The sequence below is a fragment of the Xyrauchen texanus genome, chromosome 3 (assembly GCF_025860055.1).
Source record: "Xyrauchen texanus isolate HMW12.3.18 chromosome 3, RBS_HiC_50CHRs, whole genome shotgun sequence".
Taxonomy (NCBI): Eukaryota; Metazoa; Chordata; class Actinopteri; order Cypriniformes; family Catostomidae; genus Xyrauchen; species Xyrauchen texanus.
In genome coordinates this window covers 42395072-42417503 of record NC_068278.1, presented here as the reverse complement: position 1 = coordinate 42417503, position 22432 = coordinate 42395072, and the positions used below count along the sequence as shown (strand labels likewise).

General features: G+C 36.3%; 1 protein-coding gene across 1 annotated transcript; it reads left to right on the top strand.

The window, feature by feature from the left end:
* Positions 1 to 1916: 1916 nt before the first annotated feature.
* tmem150aa (transmembrane protein 150Aa) lies at positions 1917 to 20600 on the top strand. The gene is made up of 8 exons (XM_052108966.1): positions 1917 to 2026; positions 3360 to 3607; positions 3948 to 3995; positions 4082 to 4168; positions 4260 to 4327; positions 7269 to 7396; positions 9955 to 10132; positions 16855 to 20600. Exons 2-8 carry the CDS (start codon positions 3543 to 3545, stop codon positions 17142 to 17144), a joined length of 864 nt encoding a protein of 287 aa, XP_051964926.1. The 5' UTR covers positions 1917 to 2026; positions 3360 to 3542; the 3' UTR covers positions 17145 to 20600.
* The last annotated feature ends 1832 nt before the right edge of the window (positions 20601 to 22432 follow it).

Here is a 22432-nt window from a genome sequence, read left to right as displayed (position 1 = left end):
TGTTTTGCACACAAACACCAGCAAGAAGTAATTAGCACCAATTAAAAACAATTCTGAAATATATTACTTAAAAAAAATCAGCACTTTAAAACAACAGCAGGCAAACACTGTAAAAAATAAATAATTTAAAATCCTGTTAAATTTACGGTAAAAACTAGCTGTGGTTGCCAGAAATTCATGGTAAAAAAGAAAATATGGTAACCACGTTTCAGGCTTTACGGAATGTAATTTTGATGCCTGTATATTTTACGGTGCATTACCGTCATTTATATTATTAAATAATAAACTGTAAAAATCTGCTTTTCACTTTATAATGTATTGTTAGGCTAATCATCGTAGTAGCCTAATTACAAAAGGGCACATGCTGACATGAAGTTTATCAAAAAGAGGCCCTTCCTGGAGCAATGACCAATAAACATGTACAGACAATACTCAGTGTCACTTACAAAAACAAGAAACACCATCAGGGTAACATGTGAAATTAAAGGTATGCAATAAACATGAACTAAACTACATCAAATATAACACAGAACACCCCAATGTACATAACTGATGTTAAAAATAAGAAGAAACATACCTATTCCCATAAAATATTATGAAATGTAATGGGTCACGCAGGGACCGTCCGATTATTGTTTTTTACAGTAATTTTAACAATAATTTAATGTAAAAAGTACATGTACTCTCTTGTTGAACATAATATACATTTTTACTGTTAATTATGCAGAAAATCATATTTTTTTAATTTTAAAAATATTTTTTCCAAGTTTTAACGTAAAACTACATGTATTGTCTTTTTAAAATATATTAAAAACTTTTACCATATATTTTAAGGTAACTAGTCATTAACCAATGTTTTTTTTTTTTTTACTGTAGCATATTTACAGACTTTCACCATTAAAATTAAGATTTTTTTTTTTTACAGTGAATAAATTGAACATATTGCAATTTACCTGCAATTTTGGTGCATTCTGAGACATTTATTTTCGAGGGATGGAGTAAAAAATTATGAATTGCTTTATATAGTGAGTAAATTAACAATGGTTAAACAATAGGTAATGTTATATGTCCAGTGCAGATACAGAACTCAAGTGTTGCAGCTGTTCATCTGAATTTGGAAGCTGCATAGGATTCAAATGGACAACACTGTCTAATTTAATCAAAAACAATCCCTGCATTATAAACTATAGCACATTTTCAAATGGACATACCATCTTTTAACAAATGGACTAAGCCGATGAAAGGTTTGTTGCTATTTGGAGCTTATAGCAGCAGTGATCGGTGCGGCGCATTAAAAGACACGTTTGTATTTGATTTCTTACAGAAATCATACTTCACTTTGTGATTCTTTTGACATCTTTCAAACTGTAGTATAAGGGAAACACAATAAGCTAAATAGTCACATTCCTGCGAATGAGAGATTTCATTTGGTATATGACTTGTCTATTTAAGTGCTATGTGAAAGAATTGTATATCCATATTAATATTTCTACCACATTACCTCTAGGTGGCGCTAATTTGCAACACGAATGTTTTCAGACCTTGCTGTTATTTGATGTAACATTAATTCAAAGTGATTGTGTTCTATAACAATGCCAGATTCTAAGCTTTCAAATAAAACCATATATGCCTGACTTTTGTATCCGGGGACTTTAAAAGTAGTCCAGTAAAGCTTGGTAAATGCGTAAGAAAAAATATTTTAATGAAACAAACCTATTTATTGTGTGAAAATGATATAGCAACAAAGAGAACGACGGCCCCGGTAGTAATCAACCTCTTGCAGTTACGTTTTTTCCCTTTAGAAGGGGCTGCATTACCAGTCTCAATGTTCTCGAGACGCTCGCTCGATGAAATTGTGGGTAATGTAGTCTTGTGGTTATTGCGATACCTTGAAACGAATACTTTTAAAATGGGCAAAAAACTACAATTACAGGGAGAAGCAAGGCGCAGGTTTAGTAACAGTGCCTTATCTTTAAGCAGCACCAAGGTTGAGTGAGGTTGGAACCAGGGAGTAGCGGGACTGAAGGTATGTGCACATGTATCTCTAATAATATATGGTTGTTAAACAGAAAAGTTTGCTCGAATGTTATCGGCAGAGCGCAGTTTTTGGTCTCTTGTACTGGCATTTTAAACATGAACGAATTTACCTTTTCCGACGGTATCAGTCATTTAAGGGGTTTGGGTGACTGTAGCTGTATCTCAGAACATAGTGAGCTTCCTAACTAAACAGCATTTCGAGCATCACAGGCTTTTTCAAACGTTGTTCAAAATGTCGTCTGGGTAGGTAGCGTGCTAGGTTTTGAGACACTGCCTAGATGTTGCTACAGTGCTAGTTAGCAAGCTAAACGTGGAATTTGAGGATAAGCGGGAAGTGAGATAGTCAGACAGTGCTTTTAGAAACAAGGCAGACGAAATACGAACATAATGAACAGAATTGTTTTGCTGGTCCTAAAGATACAGTGAGATTAATAAAAGCCACCTGTACACATTAGTTTCCACTTCACAATGCAAATGAGTATGCGTGGCATGAAGCCAACAACACGTCAACCTGCTTCTGTGAACATTAGTGAAAGTGTATCCATTAAGCAAACTTTAGATAGTGCATGCATAACATTTATAAGCATTATACGTTTTTTGCAAAAAATATCAGAATAGATTGACGTGTAAACATAACCGCTAAGGTTTTAACAAGTACAAATCGTCCTCCAGTCTCTATTCATTTTTGGACATTTAAGGCACATACTAATTCACCTCATTTGTGGTATACCACAGCTCAGTTGCATAACTCTTTAGTTTTGAAACACAGCCATCATGTGGCAGTCATGTGAAGAATTCCAGTAAAGCTTATGTTTTAATAATAAAAAAAAAATGTTCCCTCCACATTCTTGCTGACTACAGGATATGTATGGATTTGGAGTAGAAGTGCTGTTGGTAGTACTTAATCAATAGGTGGAAAGGGCAATTGCAAGTGAAATGAGCAACAAGCACAGTTTATACCAGGAATTTCTTAAAATCACTGTAATGATAGCTCATTTATGCATGCTTGGCAGATCCAGTCAACAAAACAAAGAGTCTAGTTACTTTATTTATGAGTGTTCCTGGTCTCATTGTGAACGATTCATATGTGCATGTTATTCAAAAGGACAAAAATTGACCAATGTCACATTTTGTAATGTTGAAAACATTTTATTATTCAGTTGATTCACGACAGATTAAAATCAATTCATGCCCTTCATTTTTTACTAATTGAATGCCGTGTCTCACTCATACATATGTTACTTTATGCAAGTAAAATGGGTTGCCTTTTAATGATACATTTATAATATGGTATCTCTATTCTCTATAACTACTCTGAATAGGCCTGGATTTGGCGGCCAGAAGGAAGGAGCAGCGTGGCTTCCCTCTCCTCCTCTCATGTCCCCTCCCTGTGTGTCCTTGCATGTCAGTGCCCCCTCGTCTCCCCCACCCCTGTGTCTCACCCCCTCAGCCCTTTGTGTTCCTCCCCCTCATGCTCGGGACAGACTGGCCTCACTGTCAGACCAATGACTGCTTGGATTATACTGCCTGTCAGTCTGGCTGCCTTCTCTATCACTGGAATATGGATAGTGTGAGTGTGTTTTTATATACTGTCACCCAGGAAAGGAATTCACCAGATCCTTTAGCGTACTCTTAGACATAATAAAACCCATCAAATTAGTGTTTTTCTCATTGAATAGTTTTTTCACATTAGCATAGTTTTAAAAGATGAGATCAAAGCTTTGCATTCCAATTAATTCAGATTCATATTCAATACATTAGGAACATGTTATGCATGTGTATATTTATAAGCGTTTTATTTAAATATGTGCCAGCCCGAGGAGGTGGGCTTCCCTAGATGAGTCATAGTTATTCAATGTTTCTTTCTCATCTACTATGAGTGAATGAAATTCATTTATCTGTATGTTCAGGTATGCTATGGCTGTAATGAACCACCATGTTTGTCCTGTTGAAAACTGGTAAGTTGAGCAGTTTGTTTTGCTCAGTGTATCTAGAGTATGTAGAATTGGATCACAGCTTGATTATCAATGTGATTTATTTTAAGGTCGTACAATGTGACATGCACAGAGGAAACGGCCAAGCCAGGATTCCCGAAAACATGCTGCACACTTCAAGACATCCCCCTCATCAGGTAGTCACATCAGCTTTATTTCGATCTCTTTCTAAGTTTGTGTTTATTTCCAGTATGATCTGAAAATGTCTTTGTCTTCACTTTGATTCAGTAAATGTGGATCATACCCTCCTGAGAGCTGTCTGTTCAGTCTTATCGGGAATGTGGGAGCTTTCATGGGTAAGACCGTCTTCTCATATTTCACACCGGCAGTGACATCTCATTGTTTCACACAGGATTTTATGAGATTGTGGTGGGTGGACCTCGGACCCTCTGGGGGGAGCTGTCCTGTAAGAACATTTTGTACATTTTAAAGTTAAATGCATCAATCTGGTGCACTTTGAGAGCAAAATTAAGAGGCTAGATTTTGGTGCTCTTGTAAACAATTTTGTGCTCTATTAGTAATTTAACCAGAAATACTAATGACATGGCAATTAAGTCACACCCACAAACCATGGTAACCAAGAGAGAGTTTAATGCAGTTCACAAATGATCAAAATACAAAATCGACTAGAGCGTACATTTGAGCCAGGGCTCGACAATAAGCATTGTCGTCTGCTTGTCCTCCGGACAAGAAAATTGGTCATACGCTTGTCAGAGAAAAAAGTTACTCATCTAAAGAGGAAAAAGGACATTTATGTTACATGCTCAAGTAAAATGCATTTCTAAAATTATGACCGATGCCCAACCTAATAGTGTACCTATGCAATCAACTCTATTCTCTACGACAGTAATGTAAACTGCACTGGGTAGTGGAGTAGGCTGTTATTTTATGTTATGTATGGTAGTCAAATAAAGGAAAGCTTCCATGGCCACTATTAACAGCAGGGGTGCTCATAGTTCTATGAAATGAGAACTGCTTTTCATCATGTTTTGCAGCAAGATCCGCCATGTACAATAAAGGCTATACATTCTCACAATAAAAAATGTCAGTAGTTGGTTGTACAATTCTCAATGCCAGCTTCTAAACCACAACAAATAATAACACTAAGTTGTTAATTATGGAAGAATGGTAACAAGTTCTTAAGAAATTATTCAAGACTAGTAAACAGTCAATAATAAAATAACAATAAAAAACTGTGCTTTTGTAACAGTTTTAAAAGTTTTTAACTGCAGAAAGTATTCAAGGAAACATTCAGAATGAAATGCAACATAAAACTACTACTGGTCTTCACTGCATGTTTAAAATACATTAATACATTTTAAAGCTACTTAAGTTAAACAGTCAAGAGCAGTGAGTGTTTTCTTGTTCTGGTTGTTTGATTATTATAATGACACGGACAGCAGCAGGTCTTTTAGCTTACATTTAAACTTATAAGTCCGACATTTTAATACAAATCTGCTTTTCTCCACTGTTTACATTTACTTTAGACATCACTCTCTATGTTTACATGAATACCTCACCAAGACGGACATTTTGGCAGAATTTTGAAATGTATTTAACCATTCAGATGCGCATTAGCACAAGCATTTTCAGCACATACACATACGCCGCCTGTCAATCAAACAGGGCGCAACTGTTACTAGATCTCTTGCAAATTATAAAATGACATGCTCTGGATTACTTTCAACAGCAGAGTAAGAATAGTAACTTTCTAATAAGTGATAAAGGCCTAGGCTCTCACAGATATAGCCGGTTATTTTTTTGTGATAGACATTTTAATCAGTCTGCTTGTACAGGTGGTCAAGTAAAATTCTCTTTCACTTGCCCCTTCAAAAATCCATTTGTCCCGAACAAGCAGACAAGCGTTAATGTCGAGCCCTGTGAGCCATAATAGAATTGAAGCAAAAGTGGTTACCTGTGTTGAACTTCTCAGCTGCTCCTCAGATGCTGAATATAGTTACATTGTCAGAGCCGCTGGGGGGAGGGGGACTGACTGAATGACTGAGAGTGAGAGACGCTTTGCCGAAGCAATGGCGCAAAACACAAAGTTACAGATCATTTATGTTATTATGAGAAGTCTAAAAATATTTTCTGTTCATTATGAACAATCACAATGGCAGATCTGTCATAAGAACAGAGACCTGCAAGAGGGTCTTATTGCATCATCACTGATTCATCATTTATTTTGTATTCAGTGAGCTGTTATGGTGCAACTACAAGATTTGTGGTTGGCTTTATCTTTTTTGGGGAAGATTGGGAGTTATCAGGACACACACCACAGCATAATAGGCCTTGGCACTACATTTAATTTAGAAGTGAATGAAAAAGAAAGGATGTTTTTTTCAATCTTTCGTCAGCAGAATGACCCAAAATACTGTATCAACCCTACAACCCAGTAAAGATGGTGCTGCTGTGAATAATGTCTATCCACAAGTCATGTTATGAAAAGAAATCCAAGTTTTCTGAATTGCATAATACAGAATGTATAAAGAAATGATGTATAACTTAAGAAATAGCTTACCAAAAAAAGAAAATTGACCCATTCTCATGTCATTTTCTTTCTTTTTTTTTTACGGAACACCAGTAGAATTTTTTTGAAGAATCCTTATGCAGCTCTTTGCCATAAATGGACAGTAGTGACCATTGCTGCCAAGCTCCAGAAAAGAAAAATAAAACACCATGAAAGTAGTCAATACAACTTGTGGCCAAGTGATCTGAAGCCATACAGGAATGGATCCAAATTTAAGTCATTATTCACGGATAATATTTTTCTTTGCCAAAGCTCTTGGGTAGCTCGTATCCGCATTGAGATTCAACATTTTATTTAAAAAATGAAAGAAGACTTGGTAAAAGTAGAAGACTTGGAGTATAGTGTGTGAGTCATATAGACTGTTTTTTTTTGTGTTATTTTAGTTTTTTGTCTGTTTTACAGCATCACAGGTGTGGTCACCATGAACTGTGGTTGAATTGCTAGAGCTGTCTTATGATTCTTCAGAAAATTCTAATTTTGTCTTCCACAGAAGAAAACTACTGCATAAAGGTTTAGAATGGCATGAGGATGAGTAAATAAGGACAGAATTACATTTTTCATTTAAGAACATTTCTTTGAAAGGCCCTTGATGAAAATAATGCCAGGGCTAAATATGGACAATTACACTAGGAGTACTACACTATGGAAGATAAATAAAAAAGGAATTGTACAAGCCATGTGTAAAGCAATGTGGTTTCTTTTTGTAGTGGTTTTGGTGTGTCTGCTTCGGTACGCTCAGATCATCGAGCACAGGAGCCACTGCTGGTTGAACACCAGTGGACTCGTGTCTGGATGCACCAATGCTGTAGGACTGGTCATTGTGGGCAACTTCCAGGTTGGTTATAAAACTGTCCCGCACTTAGCTGGCTCCATCCCATGCAATCATTATTTTAAAACTGATTCATAGATTAGATAATCACATCATTTTTTTAAATTCATTTTATATAAAAGAACACAAAATAATGTGTGTAATCTTTTACAAATTAGAAGACTATGTTTGATACTTGGTGTTTATTCACCCTCAATATTTTATTTTTTTGTACTGTTATTAGTATTTAGAAGTAACCAAAATACTAATGATGATATCATATTAAAAAAGAATTATACTCTTACTTTCAAATTACTGATGATATCCAGTATAATATGAGTTAAAGGGAACACATTTCTAGTTTTATGTTTATGAAGGAGTATCTCATAAACACTGCGCCGCATATTAGCATGCAATTCAGGTCAAGAGTGCTTGTGTTATGTGAGATGTAAGTATCTAACTAAACATGCAATGTTTGACCACTGTTTTATGATTCAAATGTTGTACCGACCAATAGTAATTTCCAAGGGTGCAAACTATTCACCATTTGTCAAAATTAGCCATTTTGAATTTTCTTAATTTCTTTGTCTAATTAATTCTACATTTTGTACAGCATCTCCTAAGAGTCTTTAAAAGAAACCATTTTATTTTGAGTATGTCTTGTCAGGTTTGTGCTAAAAAAAAAATTAGCCACCAGTTAGAGTCGTTCACCTAAAAATGGAAAATGTACTTTTACTTACTCATTTACGCACCCTTATGTTGTTCAAAACCCATATGCTGGGTTTTTTATTGGAACATAAAAATAGATATTTTAAGCAGCTCTATTCCATAGAATCCCAGTTTATAGTGAAGAGGAGCTGTCAAGCTTCAAAAAGGACAAATACTAAAAAGCACTATTAAAGGTTCAGCATGAAGACATCATAAAAGTAGTCCATATGACAGGTGCACTATAGTCCAAGCTTTCTGGGGACACAACAACTTTGTGTTGTATTGACTACTTTTATGATATTTATATAATGATTTTTTTTTTCTCTTTGAACCTTGACAGCAGTGGTCAATATGAACGTTTTATTGCATGTAAAAGAGCAGCATTAGGATTCATGATATATGAAATATTGTGTTAGGAGTTTGCTGGGAGGAAGGGACAACTTGAGGGCAGTGTGTGTGTGTGTGTGTGTGTGTGTGTGTGTGTGTGTGTGTGTGTGTGTGTGTGTGTGTGTGTGTGTGTATATATATATATATATATATACACAAATTATTTTTGCTAGCCAGCAGACAGACTTGTAATTTTACAAATACATCAGTAATAAGAAATTCAAATTATATTCGTCTTTTTTTGAGCTCACACAAAAAAGAAAGAAAAGATGACTGAAACAGGGAAATTGCTAGCAATGCAGACACAGTGCTTGTCTAAAAATACATGTATCTTTTAAAACCAAAAATTATTAAATGTTTGGCCTTTTATTGCATTTCAATCCTTTTATTCAGATAATTATTGCATTCAGCTTCTTTACTATATTAATTGTCAAAGAACTGTAGTATTCTTTTTGCCTTGTGTTAGTGTAGATTGTTGTATGAGGGGATTTACATGGCATTTACATCTTTACCCCAAGTCTTTACATGGGCTGTAAATTCATGGCATCAGATGATGTGTTGATCATCAGCATCAGAGTGTTTCAGAGAGGCTGATGTTCTCAAAGTGATTACTATTGATCCATGAAGACATTCTCATTCTTCTGGATGGATTTTAGAGGGCATTTCACTCCCTCATCCTTAATAGTGCTTTCATCGGCATCAGTTACTGGGGAAATTGAGCATCGATCAAACTGACAACATAAACGCACTAGCACATCGCAGTTTTTTATGCGCTGTTGTTACAGAAAAGACGATCACTTTTGGGCATGATATCCTCTGCTGCGAATTATATTCCCGGTTTTGTGAGGTGTTTTCTGATTCTGTCTGGCACTGCATTAATAAACGGTTGCAGTAAAAAAGGTTTAATCTGCTTGATATCGTGAACTAGATAGGTACTCGCAATATTATCTAACAGCTCTGCGCTTTTTAGTGTGCAGCGAGGATCTGAAGCGCTCCGGTTACATTGAAGCACGTCATTCAGGATGCGGATAAGCGGTTTTGTGCCACTCTGTATTGGAACCTTTATTATTTTGTTCTTTTTTTAACTTGGATAGTTTTGTGCAATAAGATGTTATAGTTATTTAGCCTGTTTGAATATCTGTTAGTCACCATATTTAAGTGCTGCAATTACTTCTATCCCTTTAAAAGGTGTCTGATCAGGGTCACGTGAACATAACAGAGCCTAATTATACATTATTATCCTTAACACAGAGTCATTCAAACAACCGACATTTATGAAAATAGATAGTTTTGCACATCCCTAATTAAACCTGATAGTGCCATAGAACCACAGTGTTACACTATTAAAACATTCATCTATTTGTTTGAGCGACCCATCCAACTCAACACAGAAGAAACTAAGTTATGGCCCCTGGTCTTTTATTTTCAAAGCTTTAATTGATTCATTGGTCTGTTTTGACTTGAAACACTGTACTTTTTTTTTTGCCCAGGTGGACCATGCTAAAACACTTCACTATGTAGGTGCAGGCGCTGCCTTTCCAGCAGGCATTCTATTCGTGTGTTTGCAGTGTGTGCTGACATATCGGCTGGCTGTCACTGCTTTGGACTACTGGATGGCTTATGTGCGAGTGGCACTGGCTACCTGTTCTCTCGTCACACTGGTTCTCAGTATCCTTCTTTTTTAAGTATGATTGGGAAAATGATTACCAAGTGTTTTTATAGAATTTTGAAATATATTGCTTACAATTAACTTTGTGTAAAATATAAACTGTGACAATTTAAAGGGTGAGTTCTAAGGCTATCTATTTAATTTGTTCATTATTCAGTGCAATTTTATAAAAAAATAACACATTAAAAATGTAACTCTTAATCATGCCACTGGACTGTAATAAGGAGTTTTCCTACTACTGGAAGAGGCAATTAAGTATTGTACCATCTATAAGTTTTCACAAGTCACAGTCAGCAGGGAGCCGTAAGCGCAACTCCAGCTGTACAGGCAACAAACTGAATGTAAAAATGTAGCAAAACTACAGAGCTTGTAGATTTTAATTTGAGAACTTTTACAATAAATATTTGTACCTGTAAGTTGGAATTTACACACACAGCCCGATGTGAAAATTTGTAAAATAAAAGTGTGTTTGGTGCTAGAAAGTTGAATGTTGCAATCTGCACTCACAGACAAAAACCTGTTTTCTGGGAGTGCAGTTTGCAACATTCAACATTCTAGCACCAAACACACTTTTATTTTACACATTTTCATATCGGGGGTGTGAGTGTAAGTTTTAGCTTACAGGTACAATTATTGTACAATGATTTATTGTACAAGTTCTCAAATTAAAATCTACAAGTTCTACTTAATTTTTACCTTCATAACAAACCATACTGGCTGCATCTGAAAATTGGAAAATGCTGCACTCAGAGGCTGTAAATGGGAGAATGGTCTGCGTCTTGCAACACTACAACAAGGCACAGCCACTACAAGGCAAGTCTTGCAACAGATGGATGTCACATTCATACATTAGGCTCGTTTGAGATTAGCAAATTCTGCGCAGAACCGATCATGCCAATCAGAAATGTGTCTGCTGTGATGTCATGATGATGATGTATGTATGTAAAAAAAATCTCCTGCAAGAGCAAGGTGGCCTCAGTCTTTTGAAGAAGGCGGCATTTTTTCATTTAAAGCAATAGAATTTTAATTGCATCCACTTTATTATCAACAAAGCACATGAATGCAAATCAATATCTTTTATCTTGTAGCGGCTGATCCACTACGAGAAGCGAGAACTGTCCGACTTGACAGCAGTTATGAAGCGTTTGGCATCTCAAACGTGCCTACTGTGTTTGTTTTGTTTATTTGGAGTCCCACAGCAACACCACACGTATACCTACCCCTAAACCTAACCCTAACCTTGAAGGTGCTATATGTAAGATTGACAACAAGCGATTGAAATGGGTACTGCAGTCCAAATTCAAAATATTGGAGAGTTGTCTGGCCCGCCCCAGACCCGAAACTAATGTGGGTTGCCAGAATGAGGACAACTCTTGCTAGGGGTGGTGTCAATACTATTGGTGAGTGGTCAGTGGGCAGGATCACACAGGCCAAAACATAAACGGAAGTTCCGGCCCAGAATGAAAACTTCAAAGTAGAATATACTGGCTGTAGCATTGTTATTGGGGAAGCCAGTATTTCAACTTGGAGTGTTTCCTAATTCTCTAATGGCATATTATGGCCATTTTATGATTTAGTACTGTAAAAATATTACATATAGCACTTTTAACCCTACCAATAAACTAACCCTAACCACAAACATTAAAAAAAATATATATTTATAAAACTATTTTATATCCAGCAACTTAATTTCTATTGAATACAGTCATAACGCTATATCACTAGATGGGGACAGTGAGGAGAAACTTGATGAAGATGATGGGGGAAAGAGGCTGTACCATTGAGTACCTACCAGGTTAACCATCTAGTGGTATGCTAAGTTAATAGGCCAAATGGTTAGCTTGGGAGCTAAATGGAGAAAAAAGAATGGACACATTACTAATTTCACCATTTGTATCTGCTGTTTAACAATATTCTGTATATTCTGTATTAAGTCAGAAGATTACATACACTTAGGTTGAAGTCATTAAAACTCTTTTCTTAACCACTCATTTAATATTAGCAAACTATAGTTTTGGCAAGTTGTTTAAGACATCTACTTTGTGCATGACACAAGTCATCTTTCCATGAACTGTTTGCAGACAGATTGTTTCACTTTTAATGGACTATATCACAATACAAGTGGGTCATAAGTTTGCATACACCAAGTTAACTCTGCCTTTAAGCAGCTGGAAAATTCCAGAAATGTATGTCAAGCCTTTAGACAATTAGCCAATTAGTTTCTGATAGGAGGAGTACTGAATTGGAGGTGTACCCGTGGATGTATTGTAAGGCCTACCTTCAAACTCAGTTCCTCTTTGCTTGACATAATTGGGAAACTCAAAAGAAATCAGCCAAGACCTCAGAAAAAAAAATTGTGGACCTCCACAAGTCTGGTTCATCCTTGGGAGCAATTCCTTAACACCTGAAGGTACCATGTTCATCTTTACAAACAATAGTACGCAACTATAAACACCATGGGACCACGCAGCCATCATACCGCTCAGGAGGGAGACTCATTCTGTATCCTAGAGATTAATGTAGTTTGATGTGAAAAGTGCAAATCAATCCCAGAACAACAGCAAAGGACTTTGTAGAAAAGTATATCCACAGACCACAGTAAAACAAGTTTAAACTTTTGGCCATAATGACCATCGTTATTTTTGGAGGAAGAAGGGTGAGACTTGCTAGCCGAAGAACACCATCCCAACTGTGAAGCATGGGGGAGGTGGCATCATGTTGTGGGGTGCTTTGCTGCAGGAGGGACAACATGATGCTGCCACCCTCATGCTTCATGGTTGGGATGGTGTTCTTCAGCTTGTAAGCCTCACCATTTTCCCTCCAAACATAACGATGGTCATTATGGCAAAAGAGTTAAATTTGTTTCATCAGACCAGAGGGAATTTCTCAAAGATATTTGTCCCCATGTGCACTTGTAAAACTGTAGTCTGGCTTTTTTATGGCAGTTTTGGAGAATTGGCTTCTTCCTTGCTGAGCAGCATTTCATGTTATATTGATATAGGACTCATTTTACTGTGGATATAGATACTTGTCTGTCTGTTTCCTCCAGCATCTTCACAAGGTCCTATGCTGTTGTTCTGGGATTGATTTGCACTTTTCGCACCAAACTACGTTCATCTCTAGGAAACAGAATGGGTCTCTTCCTGAGCAGTATGATGGCTGTGTGGTCCCATGGTGTTTATACTTGCATAATATTGTTTGTACAGATGAACGATTTACCTTCAGGCATTTGGAAATTGCTCCCAAGGATGAACCAGACTTGTGGAGGTCCACAATTATTTATCTAAGATCTTGGCTAATTTCTTTTGATTTTCCCATGATGTGAAGCCAAAACGACATGGAGTTTGAAGGTAGGCCTTAAAAAACATCCACAGGTACACCACCAATTGACTCCAAATAGCCTATCAGAAGCTAATTGCCTAAAGGTGATTTTTCTGGAATTTTCCTAGCTGTTTAAAGGCACAGTTAACTTGGTGAATGTAAACCCACTGGAATTGTGATATAGTCAAATAAAAGTGAAACAATCTGTCTGTAAACAATTGTTGGAAAAATTACTTGTCATGCACAAAGTGTCCTAAATGACTTACCAAAACTATAGTTTGCTAATATTTTTCTAGAAATCTGTGGAGTGGTTAAAAACATTTGTTTTAGTGACTTCAACCTAAGTGTATGTAAACTTCTGACTTCAACTTTAAAAATCAATTGAAAGCCATAGATATTTCACCTAACTTATCCTGTCATCATTTACTCATGTCTTTCTAAACACACTTATGACTTTCTATCTGTTGTAAAATAAATATGGAAATTTTTTGGAAGAATATTGACTCTGGCATTTCCCATAAAATTACGAATGGTGACTGATGAATGGTGACTGAGTTGGTAAGCCTTTAAAGGAATAGTTCACCCAAAAATTTAAATTCTCATAATTTACTTACCCTCATACCATCCCAGATGTATATGACTTTCTGTCTTCTGCAGAACACAAATTAAGATTTTTAGATATTTCAGCTCTTTAGGTCCATACAATGCAAGTGAATGGGTGCCAAAATTTTGACACTCCAAAAATCACATAGGTCAGCATGAAGGTAATCCATATGACTCCAGAGGTTTAATCAATGTCATCAGATGATAGGGTGAGAAACAGATCAATATTTAAGTACATTTTTGCTAGAAATTCTCCCTGCCCTGTAGGGGGCGAATGCATGAAGAATGTAAATCACCACATACACAAGTAGTAGTTGTTACAGTGGAGATTGACTGAGCAGGGAGGAGAATTTAAAGAAAAAAATTACTAAAATATTGATCTGTTTCTCACCCACACCTATCAAATTACTTCTGAAAACGCTAGAGTCATGGATTATGACTTATATGATTTTTGAGTGTCAAACTTTTGGCACCCGTTCACTTGCATTTTATGGACCAAAAGAGCTGAGAAATTCTAATAAAAATCTTTATTTGTGTTCTACTGAAGAAAGAAAGACTGAATGCGGAATGGCATATGGGTGAGTAAATCTGATCTATTGTGTGTGATCTATTTCTTTAACATTGTGCTTAACATCTTTTGTGTTTCACTGAAGAATAAGTGTCACACAGGTTTGGAACAAAGAGGAAATAATGACTGAATTGTAATATTGGGAGAACGAACCCTTTAATTGCATGCACCCCCATAGATTAACCACACTTTAATCATCAGTTTTTGGATAATTTAATTAGAATTATTTAGGCTACTAAAATCCATAAAAAATGGACACAGTGAGGGTTTAGAAAAATTTTGCACAGTACTCTGCTTGTATCTTTATCTCATCCTGCTCATGAGGTTCTTGTCATGATCAGTAAACCTCTGACTCTCATATTGTAGAAGTATAATCTAATTGCGTTAGTGTAAATTTTGGCATGGAGACAAATGAGTCCAGCTGGAGTCTCCCAGCTTTCCTGTTTTATCTCTGCTTTGTTCTTCAATGATTTATAAATTGTTTTGTCCCAACTGGAAGAAAAGGGGGTGGCTAAATGGTTGCTGTGTGATGTAACTATGAGAAGAGCTAATTAACCAGTCTCTCTATAAATAATCATTAAGTTTTGCACTAATGTTAATTCCATAGTGACCAGCTGTGTCAGCAGCTCGCACTTTGAGTGGTATGTGCTACATGCAAACATAGACCTTACTTGGGCCTGTTGTGCTTATTTTATTTACAGTTGAAGTCAGGGGTTTACATACACTTAGGTTGAAGTCATTAAAACTCTTTTCTTAACCACTCATTTAATATTAGCAAACTATAGTTTTGGCAAGTCGTTTAGAATATCTACTTTGTGCATGACATGGCAAATTTTTCCAACAATTGTTTACAGACAGATTGTTTCACTTTTAATTTACAATATTACAATTCCAGTGGGTCAGAAGTTTACAAACAATACGTTAACTGTGCCTTTAAGCAGCTTTCAAATTCCAGAAATTGATATCAAGCCTTTAGACAAGGAGCGTACCTGTGGATGTATTTTAATGCCTGCAAACAGTACTTCAAACTCAGTGACACTTTGCTTGACAAGAAATTGTGGACATTGCTTGATGCCTTGAAGTATGAGGAGTATGGCTGGGAGGTCATAGGAGACTTTAAAATGGTGGCTCCCAAGTTTTACCAAGTTTCCCTGCTATCTTTGCCTTTGGGACAGCAGGGACACCAATGCGCACTTCCACAGGCAGTACTGGCCACAGCAGACCGAGTTCTCTAAGGGGAGGAACAACATCAAGTGGGAGCCACTGTTGGACCCCCAGAAGATGCTTATGCCACCACTGCACATTAAATTGGGCCTTATGAAACAATTTGTTAGAGCTGTAGATAAGGAGTCGGCAGCTTTCAAGACTTCTTCCCTAAGCTGTCTGAGGCAAAGGTCAAAGCCAGTGTCTTTGTCGGACCACTGATAAAGAAGATCCTGGAATGCAATTCATTCCCCAAGAAGCTCACTAGAAGGAGAAAGCTGCTTGGAACAGCTTCTTTGCAGTGGTTCAGGGCTTCCTGGGCAATCACAAGGCCGAAAACTATGTGGAGCTGGTTGAGACTCTGGTGAAGAACTACAGCACAATGGGCTGTAGGATGTCTTTCAAAGTCCATATCCTTGATGCTCATCTTGATAAATTCAAGGAAAACATTGGAGCGTACTCGGAGCAAGGCGAGGGCTTCCACCAGGATAAACTGGACTTTGAACTCCGCTACCAAGGACAGTATAACGAGAACTTAATGGGAGACTACATTTGGGGGCAAAATCTGAGAAAAAAATTTAAAAACTGAGTTTAAATGTATTTGGTTAAGGTGTATGTAAACTTCTGACTTCAACTTTGTGTTGGTCTAATGATGAGTCATTTTACCTTGTTTTCTGAAACAATATGGCCAGCCAAGCATCCCACTAATTGATTTTTTAGCCAATTTTATGTTGTTGGCAAATGTTCCAAACACGTATGACTTTATTTCTTCAGTGAAATGTGAAGGAATTTAGTCAGAATGCTAGCCTCTGATGGACATGAAAAAAAAAGATGCAATGAATGCAATGACTGGGGCTAACATGCTACCTAACATCTTGTTTTCTGTTCCATGAAAGGAATGAAGTCATATGGGTTTGGAATAACATGAGTTAAATTATGACATAATTTTTAATTTTGGTGAATTATCTCTACCAAGACAGACAATGCAATTTGGAAAAATCTGTAATCCTTGACTGAATCTCTTAGGTGGAATATTCTTCATCCATGAGAGCTTTGTGCTACAACATGCAGCAGCCATCTGTGAATGGGTATTCACTGTAGTCATCCTTGTATTCTACGGAACTTTCACCTACGAATTCGGCACCGTCACAACTGACACCATGTTGGCTGGCCTCCAGCTGAACCTATCACATGGGCCTGGTGTCATTATTGGAGACGATGTCCAAGGAGGTGCCACAAAGGGTCTGAAATCTCCAGGAGGAAGCAGTACCTCCACCCATCTGAACTGCACTCCTGAGAACATTGCAATGCTTTAATCCTCTTTATTAACACATTCACATACAGGGTGGGAGGCTTCAAAGTGGTGCTTCCTACATTAAAGACTACACTAAGCATAGATTAAACTGATAAAGGTTTAGAGGAACCGTCCAGTAAAGTCAAGGAAGGTAAAAGGGATGGTTCATGCAAATATTCATCATTTGCTTACCCTCATGTTGTCCCATATCAATATGACTTTCGTTCTTCAGTGTAACACAAAGAGAGCGGTTGGGCAGAATTACAGCCTCAGTCACCTTTCTGTTTCAATGAAAGTTAATGGTGACCATCTCCTTTTGTGTTCCATGGAAAAAGTCATATGGGTTAGAACAACAGAGTAAATGATGACAACATTTTCAAATTTGGGTGAACTATCCCTTTTAAAATAGATCGGCTTTATAGGTATGACTCTTGTGTATTACGGTTTGAGATTTTAAATTTGTCTTTTCCATGGGCTGTTTTTGGATGAGAATCACAGACTGGGAATTTTATTAAAGATAAAGGTGCATATTTTAGCTCCGCTTTAAGGCTGTTGTTGTTGTAGCACAAATCAAATGGTTTGTGAGGCTACTTTGCTGTTGCTTGAACTGTTGCACTGGGCAATGGAATATGTTTTTACCGTCACGTTTGCACAAATGTTTCAGGGGTGTCTCTTTTTGAGCTTGCTTCTATTTGCCCAGCCTTACTGATGCAAATAGATGATTTGCACGTAACAAAATGAATGAACTCTTAGTTTTAAGTTCTTTTTACTTTAATGATTTATGGAATTGCAGACTTATCAGGATCAAAGTATTCGTTTTTTAAAACCATGAATGTCAAAGAGTTTTTTTAAAACCGTGAATGTCAAAGATGTAAACTGTAGCTTGAGAGCACCTATTATTTTAGAATCAGAAGATTGAAATCCAAATCTCATTGAAGCTGTTGAATCAGCAATTATTCTTATTCTACAATGTTTAAAAAAAATTGTAATTGTGACCTTTTAATGATGCAGTTCGTAAGAATTTATTTTCATGTTGGCTTGCTTTAGTATGGAGCCACTTAGAGGAAAGGGTGGGAATTTTCTAAAATAGTTTGCATTCCCTCACAATATGTTTTGTGTGCCCTCACAATAGTTGTAATAAACCATAGTAACCACAAGTATCACCGTGGTTAATCCATGGTTAATCTATGGTTAGTACCACCAAAAACTACATTCTACAATATTACTAAAAATATAGTTTTGGGATTTGTGTAGTAAAACCATAATAACCACAATATTATGATTTTTATTATAATAGGTTTTGTTTTCCTGAATTATTACTTTAGTTTCACTACAAATATCATGGTTAAAATATGGGTACTCTAGTAAAACCATGGTAGATTTATTGCGAGGTAATGTAAAATATTTTTGCAAAACTATTTCAGGAAAAGAAAAAATCCTGCCCTGTCCTGGTAGGTGCTCTGTACTTTTGTGCTGTTTTATTCTCATTTTAATTCACTGACAAGGTGGATCTTGTTTTTCCTTTAGAGCACAGGGAAGTGATGTAATGTAAGGTGAATAGCTCTAACTGCTGGCCTCCTGGTATATTAAAAAGTAGTCTAGAATAAGTAAATTCTTACTGTACCTTGAAAGTAGCTACAGGTAAAAATGTTTTTGTATTTCATTTAAACTTTTTTTTTTTTTTTATCTTGTTACTGTCTTATGGGTCATGAAACCATTTACAAAATGCCACATCCATTAAGCAATTTACATTGTGATTTATTAGCCTGCATATCTTTTCGTGGCATAACTACTCATATGTTGTAAAGTTCAAGAGTCACCTCATTAGCTGGTTTTAAAAGAGTGATTTATTTTTCGTAACCAAAGGTCAATATCACAATTTTTATTTTTACAAATTTTCTGTTGCCAAAGTTTTCGTCTCGTTAAATATGTACTGTATGCCTTTGATTCAACAACTCTTATGGTATTGTTTTTCTGTGCTGCAGGAAGCCACCAAGAAAGCTATGATATTTAGAAAATGTTACCAGTGCAGCACAGCAATATTATACAATGTTGAAATGCATAAATTAATGAAAGCCAGCTGGTCTCCAGGCTGGAACCTAGGAAACTATGGTTGAACCTTTTTAAAGTTAAGTGGTTATGGTGGCCTTAATGTTACTGTAATGTCTGTTGATTATTCCAGACTGTCAATCAAAGGATCCTTATTGCTTTTAAGGTGACTCCAAACTCATTGTGCTTTTAATGTTTTGAAATTCACACAGAAATGTGCCAGTTAATGTCTCTGTTTGTTTTGTTGCCCTTCAATGGGACATGTTTGTGCTGCCTCAGTTTCATGCCAATGATTACACAGTACATTTTAGATGTGGTCTTTAGGCATCATACATATTTATCTCTGTTGACTATTATTGGAGATTTATTTGACACATTGTTTCGCTGCTCTCATGCAAGAGAGGATTCGCATGGCTGGTTAAAAGCTGCACTGTGCAACTGTTGCATAGACAAAACCATCTATGAAATATAATTTTGAATGGCTTATTGTATTGCTACTGTACCTCTACAAGTACTAGTTGATCATTACAACATGCTCATAAGTCAAATCAAGCCAAACTGCATATATGATAGAGGTATAGGTCTTAGGACCTTAGAAAATACAAAGCATGTTTTTTGAGCATATGAACCTAAAGTTAATATTTTTGTCATTTGCCTTTTTTCCACATCCCAGCATAATGAGTGAGCAGCAAGGCTGATGTAATGGATTGCATACAACTGTTGGTATAAATGACATGCAATATTTACCATTGCCTTTTGTGCATATTACATTAAATTATCAGACTAATATGGCAATCATTTATATGTCACTTTAGAGCAAAATGTTGTGAAAAGATTGTAGACGTATTTTCTGTTTTATATTACTATTTGAACTGATTTATACAATTTTAAGGCCTGGTCTGAGGCTGTACTGCCACTGGAAAATTGTCTAATATTTGTTATTTTATTTTGTTGCCAAATTTTGCAATGTATCTGTGCATGTAAGACAATGTTGTTAGAGCCTACATATAATATGTCCTTAAATATAGGATTAAAGACCCACCCATATTAGGAAAAGCCACACTCTTGAGGACTATTTGAATCTCCTCGCATGAAAATTATCAAGCTAAGTGAAATAGTTGGCTTTGTTTGATGTTTCTTTCTTGATGTATTATGACTTTGACCTTGTATGTTGTTCTCTAGATAAAAGTTATTTTTCTGATGCCTTTAAATAATGCAATTGAAATATTTTTATAAAAACATATCTGTTGGGATTGGGACAAACACATGAGGTACACACTCCAAAACTGAAATAAAAATGCAGATAATATTTTTATTTTATAAATTACTTATGTAAATAAGTAAGATTTCCATATCATTTCATTGATTTTCTTTGACAAGAGATTTATATTGAATAACTACCAAAAAAAATCTGATGAGAAATAAACAAGTGTATATGTTTCTCTGTCTGTGATCATTTGAAGATAAATTAACTTACAAAACAGAATGTTTTGACAAGGTCAATGTAAAGGTTTAGTTAACCCAAGAATTTAGGTTCTCTCATCATTTTCTCACCTTCATGCCATTCAAGATATGAAGGACTTTCCTCTGCAGAACAAAAACAAATAATTTTTTAGAAGGATATCTCAGAACAGGTCTGTTCTCAACCAAAACCAGCTGGATGCCTGTAGAAGACATTGATTAAACCACTAGAGTCTTATGGATTGCTTTTATGCTGACTTTGTCTTCTTTTTCTGAGCTTTTAGAGTTCTGGTCACTTTTCACTTGCATTGTATGGACCTGCAGAGCAGAGATATTCTTCTATAAATCTTTGTGTTCTGCAGAAGAAAGAAAGTCACACATCTATGCATGAGGGTGAGTAAAAGATGAGATAATTTTTATTTTTGGGTGAACTATCCTTTTAAGTATTACAGAAAATGTTAACTATAATGAATTCATGAAACAAAGACAAATGTCTACTTAACTTAAGTAAATACAATGGTCATTACAACAACATCTGTTTCATGTATGGTGTCTCAGGCTATTGAACCAATACAACAAATGAGCGTTATATGAAGACACCTAAAACCCTCACACATTTTCCATGAGCCAATTTACTATGACCGGGTTATACATTATTATATTAATGTGGTTTTTAAATTACTTTAATACAACCACAATTCCAAAAAAAGTTGGGATGGTATGATGAAAAATGCTAATAAAACAAAGAGTAGTGATTTGTAAATTATATTCAAATTTGCTAAATTGAAAACACTACAAATACACATTATATAGGTTAGGTTAGGTTACTTTATTGGTACCTGTAGGTAAACTAGTTTTACAGTCTGCGAGGCAGGACATCCTTACGACTTTGTTGACCACAACATAGCATGCAACATACAAAACATTAAAACATATAAAAACAGGTAGTAACAAATAATTATTTGTGCAAATAATTTTACCGTTTGTTTAACGACATGATGATGTAACTTGTAAATGTGTTTGTTCCCTTATGACTCAGTACACTTGACATTGTGTGCTAACACATATGGGGAGTGTCCTTCCACACAACCTAGTTGAAACCTCTCTACAAGAACGCCAATATTCTAATATTGGCTATGGCTTTTGAGCCCCGCCCTTTTCGGCGTGAAGCTGTCCACTATAAAAGCAGGTGTACAAATTCCTCCGCATCTTCTTCCTTCAAGACAGTGATTCATTTATCTAGAAACCCTATACTGCTTCTCAGTCGACTAAACAGGTCAGCAAGCGGAATCGTCACAGCAACGATGCTTCCCTGAAGTGCTCCGACGAACATCACTCCAACTTGCCGCTTGGCTGGTGAACGGGCCACTTCAGCATCCTGATTCCCTGCAGAAATTTGGCAGGTGTTGTGTATCCTTATAAAGCAATTGTACATTGTATAGTGTGTGTGTGTATATATATATATATATATATATATTTATAAACAGTAAAAAAAAAAACTAAAAGAGTCGCTTACATGTTCGCGTCTTTTTAAAGATGTCGTTCCGTAAGTATTCCTTGTGTGAGAAGCACATCCCACAGTCAGATCAGAATGAGAGCTGCATTCTCTGTCTGGGAGTCCTCTCTCATGGAAAACACTGCGAGGGCATGAGTCTCAAGATGCTTCGCTCGCAAATCACCCTCGTTCTAAGGGACGATTTAGCCTCACACGCCCTCCCACCCACCTCTTCTGTGGTCGAGCAGGATGAATTTGAGGTGGACCTCGTGCACGGCCTCGTCTCGTTCGGTAGTTCTGACGCT